We start from the raw sequence: 6,243 nt of genomic DNA, 5'->3' as shown, positions 1-6,243 counted from the left end.
TCTGATACCAAATTGTCACATCCCAGACTCCAACCTCTCGGATATTGTCCGCTTTGGCATTCTGGGCCTGGACTATGTCGCAGCCACCCAGCTACCGCACGGTTTTGTTCTTGTGGACCGTAGTCCACAAAAGGCCTCTCTGAAGTTAAAGCTCTGGGCATGGATATATAAGGCCCAAAGACCACGCCCTCACGGGCGATGTGGGATACTACAATATAGGCCTCGTGCTAGGTAGGGATGGGAATATACATTTAAGGATCACCCCCCTGGGCGATGTGGGATGTCATAATGTGGCATCCCACATCGCCCGTGAGGGCGTGGTCTTTGGGCCTTATATATCCATGCCTGGTGCTTCAACTTTGAAGAGGCCTTTTGTGGTGGGAGATGTGGTCTGCGGACTAACACTCGGCCACAAGAACAAAACCGTGCGGTAGCTCTGCTGCGACATAGTCCAGAGGGAATGCCAAAGCGGACAATATCTTCAAGGTGGGAGACCGGGATGTGACAATTTGGTATCAGAGCCAGACTCACGGTCGTGTTGTGCCGACGAGGACGTCGGGCCCCTAAGGGGGGTGGATTGTGGCATCCCACATTGCCCGTGAGGGCGTGGTCTTTGGGCCTTATATATCCATGCCTGGTGCTTCAACTTTGAAGAGGCCTTTTGTGGTGGGAGATGTGGTCTGCGGACTAACACTCGGCCACAAGAACAAAACCGTGCGGTAGCTCTGCTGCGACATAGTCCAGAGGGAATGCCAAAGCGGACAATATCTTCAAGGTGGGAGACCGGGATGTGACATAAATGACTAAAAACAATACGGTATTTAATGTGATATAATCATTGTCAAAGACATAATGTATTGGTAAAGATTGTAATCTTGTAAAATATGTGGGGGGTGTACTTGTGTTGACCCTAAAAAAACTACTAAACCCACGTGGCTCGCATGATGAATAGCTAATAAGTGTCATTCGGTTGAATGCAGGGCGTGCCAACTCGTTGGTTAAGCTCGGTCGGGGAGTGAATGAATGTTGATGTGGCGTTAGGTGCATTGATGACTTCTAAATCTTGCGACTGCGGCTGAGGAAGGAACACGTCTCAACCTTCGGGTTCTAGGGCCTAAAGACAAGGCTGGTAGTACTATGAAGTTCAGTAAATAATCGGCTTTTAGTGTACCGAATGTTGTAACCTAGTAACAACCTATCTCGCCGAAAGGTTAATGAGATTACCTCTTCCAATAGTGATTCAAAGATTCCTTGCTCACCAAGACTTAGATAGATAACTAGTCGGTCTTGAAGTAGTGAAGTTTATCCAAATTGAAGGTGCTCCTTGATCGCCTGATTCTACAACTCCAGTACTATTTATCCAAACTGAAAATATCGCTAGTTGCCTTCATATTGCTATTTATCCAAACTGAAGATGTGTTGGTGGGAAAAAGGGTAAAATAAAAATCTTAAGATATCTGAGAAGTTTCCCGTAGAGTGAGAGTTTGCGCAGGCCAGATTTGTGTGTTATTTTGAAGGGTCTTGAATGATGCATTCCTTTCTCTATTTATAGTGATAATTTCCCACATGGCCAAAGTAGAATCCCAGTTGGATTATAACACCTTGATCTCTCCTTTATCCATTATGAATAAATTTTGGCCAATCCTAGAATCTTAGAACTATGAACCCAGCCTTATTATCCTCCAGATTCAATCCTTGATCGCCAGTAGATGCTCCTTGATTTGATGCATCATCAACATTTGAAGGCTCCTCATTGTATCAAGACTCAGCCAAAGCTCTATCCAGGTTTACAATAAAATCAACTCCTAGTGGGACTTAGCCGAGCTTCTTTGGGCTAGGCTTTATTTGGGAATATCCCAAGGCATTTGGGCTTTTCTTCTGGGCCAAGCCCATGACTGCTCTCAGCTCAAAATTGTTAATTTGGGTCCAAACAACTTGCCATTTGAAAATTTTATTAAATGGGCATTGATTACTATGCTTTGAAACAAAAAAAAACATTTTTTTAAAAGCATGGTAGACCCTTCTTCTGTTTTCCTATTCTTTTTTGTTTTTTTTTTTGGTTTTTTTGTCATTGACAACAGTTCTTTCTTTTAAAAAGCACTTTTTTTTTTGTTTTTTTTTGTTTTACCAAACATATTTGATGTTCCAAATTTTTTAATAAGCTGCTTTTTTATAAAGGCATATTTGTCGATTTGCCACTCGAACTTGTATTGAGATGTCAATTCCCCCCTGAACTTTAATTTTAGCTGATTACCCCTTGAACTTTTCTAATTAGTCAATTTCCCTTTCGAACTTTAATTTTAGCCAATTACCCCTTGAACTTTTATAAATAGCTAATTCCCCTTATGCTATATTTTAAACTTTTTATCCAATTTTCCATTCATTTTGATCACGCGGACAACACATAACAACTGTGTGAGGGTAAAAGAATGAAAAATTGGATGATGATTTTTAAAATCTAACACTAAAGTTAAAGTTCAAGGGGGAATTGACTATTTGTAAAATTTTAGAGGGGTAATGGGTAATGTTAAAGTTCAGAGGGAATTGACGAATTACAAAAATTTAAAGAGATAATTAGCCAAAATTAAAGCCCACGAAGAAAATTAGTAACTCTATACAAATTTGATAGCAAACCGACAAATACCTTTTTTTTAAAAGCATTACAATCTCAAACTTGCCTATAGGCTGATAAATCAGATCCGTTACGGGTCGAACCACAACCAATAAAAAAGTAGAAATGGAATTGTGAAAGATGATAGGGTTAAATTTGTCTTTGAATGTCAGCGGCTGCTAGGGTTTTGGCATCGTATTGTACATATAGAGCAAAACTCAGAGTAAACTGCCGTCTTGCCCGTGTCGTCTCAAAGCGCCAAAATCTACATCACTGAAACCAGCGTTAGGGTTAGCGTTATCGATTCGCCATGGGAGTGTTCACCTTCGTGTTGAGGACCTCCGGGGGAGAGTGGTGCGCCAAGCAGCAGAATGGAGACCTTGAGGCCTCCGCTTCATCCACATTCGAGCTCCAGAGGAAGCTGGTCCAGTCTGCTCTCTCTTGCGACTCCTCCGGCGGTGTCCAGACCTCCTACTCTCCTGTCACTCCCACCTCAGCCGTCTTCCAGGTCTCTCTCTCTCTCTCTCCCTCCCCCTAAATCTCGTGTTGTATTATTGTTCCTAGCCTCCTATGCCTTTGATTCTAAAGTTCTGTATTTTTCTTACGGTTTTCAGTTGACATGGAAAATTCAAATCTGGGATTTGATTTGTTGTTTATTGTTTCTTGATCTCTCTGATTTTTTTGATCTTTTAATTTGTTATTTTTTTGATCTTTTAATTTGTTATATGTTTTCCCAGAAATGTAATCGATTGTTGCAAAAGTAAAATAATAATGATGATGGAATGAACTGTAGAATTATGATTGCCCAAATCATCTGCGGACGCATTCGTTACTATGCCAAATTATATGACTTGTTTTACATGTAAAATATGCTCCACAACCCTTGTGTTTGGGTTTTCGCTTCAAATTAGTCAGAATTATGTTCGCTCAATTCGTTCATGGATGCATTCGTTACTCTGCCAAACTGTATTTTTTGTTTGACATGTAAAATCTGTTCCACATCACTTGTGTTAGGGTTTTTGCTTCAAACTAGTCTGACTTGTGTTTGCTCAAATCGTCTGTGGTTGCTTTCGTTACTATGCCAAATTGTATGACTTGTTTTACGTGTAAAATATGATCCAATTGTTTGAGGCATCCATAATCATGAGTCGATGCTTGTATGCCTTTTTATTGCCCCTTAAGACCAGTTGTTTTAGACAAATGCTACAGCATCAAAGAACTTTGAAAACCAAGTGTGGGTGTTATAAATTGTTTATGCGTGCTAGTCTCTTTTTAAGTTATTGTGTTGTGGTGCTGAATTTGTATGTTGAAACTTATTTGGTTCAGGTGATCGTTGGTGGTGGTGGTGGCGGCGGCGGTGCCTTCATTGGAGGTGGTGGTGGTGGTGCTGTGGCTCCAGGAGGTGGTGCAGCGGCTGCTGCAGAGGCTCCCGCAGCTGAGGAGAAGAAGGAAGAGAAGGAGGAGAGCGATGATGACATGGGATTCTCTCTCTTTGATTAATCTAGTACCGAGTTACATATTATGTCGTAATCTTGTTCCTTTCTTCAAATTGCATGTGGTGTTGGATGTTTTTGACTTGGTTGGATGAGAGTATATGAGATCTTAAGAAATTTTTGTTAAGACAATTTGATGCACTCTTGAAGTGGTTATGTGGTTATGTTTAAAGTGGTATCCTCTGTTGGTTATGTGGTTATGTTTAAAGTGTTAACCTCTGTTTGGCTTTGTTTCTGCATTTCTCGACCGAGATTTGACATTGAAGCCTAAAACCTTCATTCGTAAGTTACGCTTGCAAAATACTAAATATGTTTGAAATTGCTAAAGCATCTCCAGAGTAGATGTTAAAAAGTCAAAATCAGTAATAACATTAACAGCTAAAAAAGACAATATTAATGTTTTCTAACTAAGATGTCAATTCTTATGTGGCATGACGTTGATTGGCAACAATGCGGTTGCTTTCAAATTTAACAACAATTCCAAATCCATCACAATTTTGACAATAAATGAAGTAATAAATAATAGTTTAAATTAACATATCGGATTGAAAACAGAACTTTAAATATGATAAAAGTGCTACATAGACTCTTAAATTTAAATTCTATGTTTAAAATTTGATCTCCTTTGAAAATGCTTGGAAGGTATATAATTTGGACAACGAAAATATAAGGCGCTTCCAAAAAGTAGAAAATTGACCATCATGTAATGTGACATCCCGTCCCGAGATTTTAAAAACGTACGTGTGAATTGACCTTTTTACCCCTAGTTCATTACATTTACGTTTAGTGTTGTTTTGTGTGGTGTTGACGAGCGTAGGGTCACACACACACTCACACACACTGTCTCTCTCTCCCGTGTTTCCCTCTCCCTCTGTCTCTTCCCTGTCTCTCTCTCTCTCTCTCTCTCTCTCCCGTGCTCCCATTTCTTCTTCCTTCTGTAAACGTACGGACAACACACAATTCACCCAAACCTTAGTAGATCGAGGGAACCAACTACACCATTGAACTCGTGAGGTTGAGAAGAGCACGATCATACCATTTTCAGCTCGTAGATGTCTTAGTGAGGTCCCAAGGAGCCTCGGAGTGCTTCGTTGGAGAAGTTTGGACGTCGGGATCACTGTGGTCGCAGTTGGCCGACTTTTGAAGTTGTGGACAGGTGATTCGTATCCCGAGGACGAGCGTGCACACTCGAGGCAGGGGGGCTACGACCCTTCCACTTACCAGTGAGTGGGCTTTTGGTTTTCCGTATATACCTATATACATTTATATTCCCAGAAATTAAATAAAAAGGGTTATTTGTTTTATGCCATGCACCATATGATTGTCGTTTATGCATCATCACATGCATTAGTAGTGGCATACATATACATATGCATAATTGGTGCTGTGGACGTACAGGTAAGTGCCAGGTAAATGTTATTCATATTTACATTCAGCAGTAGTTTGAAATACTTAGAGAGCTCATAACCTGCACCCCTGGTGTTAGTGCTCCCGCCCTGAGCAGGGCACAGTCCTTCACGTGATGTTCACCTCCCGCACCACATGCTCAGCTTGGATCCAAGCTAGGTGCACAGGCTTGTCGTACAGACCACATTAGGTGGTTCCGACTTGTAGGTGACCCGCGATCATTCGCACAGCCTTCACGTGATCGTAGCACTAGAGCGTACATATGTATTAAACCCAGGCTTGTCGTACAGACCACTTTAGGTGGTTCCGACTCGTGGGCAGGTTCCGTTGTTCAGTTATTGAGTTGAGATTTGAGCTCTATATGCAGCCGTACAGGTCACGTTAAGTGACTCCAGCTGCCAGATGTTATGTTATTGATGTGATTTATACCTGAGCACTTGCATTTCATTATGAGGCTTTGACATGGCATATCTTGAGCAGGATTGATATACCCTTGAGCATGTTTGGCATATTTATACATACGTATATATGTTTATTTTCTGGGAAGTATACAGGTTTTACAGCGAGGGGTTAGAATGTATTTTGCTAAATGGTTTTCAAAGAGCTTTGTTTTTGCCCACTCACGCCTTTGTTTTTGCGCCCCTCCAGGTTCTAGTGATCTAGCAGGTTCGGTGGTTTTCCCAGAGGGCGTCCCGGCATTTCTGACAGATACTCACCATTGTAGGGTCACCT

The 6,243-nt window shown here is 41.3% G+C and overlaps 1 protein-coding gene across 1 annotated transcript; it reads left to right on the top strand.

Annotated features, from left to right (window-relative positions):
• The first annotated feature begins 2,845 nt into the window (after positions 1 to 2,845).
• LOC125480790 (60S acidic ribosomal protein P3-like) lies at positions 2,846 to 4,282 on the top strand. Its single transcript, XM_048591904.1, has 2 exons — positions 2,846 to 3,119; positions 3,938 to 4,282. The coding sequence occupies exons 1-2, from the start codon at positions 2,922 to 2,924 to the stop codon at positions 4,109 to 4,111; spliced, it is 372 nt and encodes a 123-aa protein (XP_048447861.1). The 5' UTR covers positions 2,846 to 2,921; the 3' UTR covers positions 4,112 to 4,282.
• The last annotated feature ends 1,961 nt before the right edge of the window (positions 4,283 to 6,243 follow it).

The sequence above is a fragment of a genome, unplaced genomic scaffold (genome assembly GCF_019419815.1).
Source record: "Pyrus x bretschneideri cultivar Hongxiangsu unplaced genomic scaffold, Pyrus_bretschneideri_v1 Contig36, whole genome shotgun sequence".
Lineage (NCBI taxonomy): Eukaryota > Viridiplantae > Streptophyta > Magnoliopsida > Rosales > Rosaceae > Pyrus > Pyrus x bretschneideri.
Note: the sequence above shows the minus strand (reverse complement) of the source record. Positions and strands in the feature narration are given on the sequence as shown.

Excerpts from the sequence above, each read along its gene's own strand:
- LOC125480790 (XM_048591904.1), top strand. The coding sequence starts at position 2,922 with ATGGGAGTGTTCACCTTCGTGTTGAGGACCTCCGGGGGAGAGTGGTGC. Across the intron at positions 3,120-3,937 it reads CCACCTCAGCCGTCTTCCAG|GTGATCGTTGGTGGTGGTGG; the intron begins GTCTCTCTCTCT and ends TATTTGGTTCAG.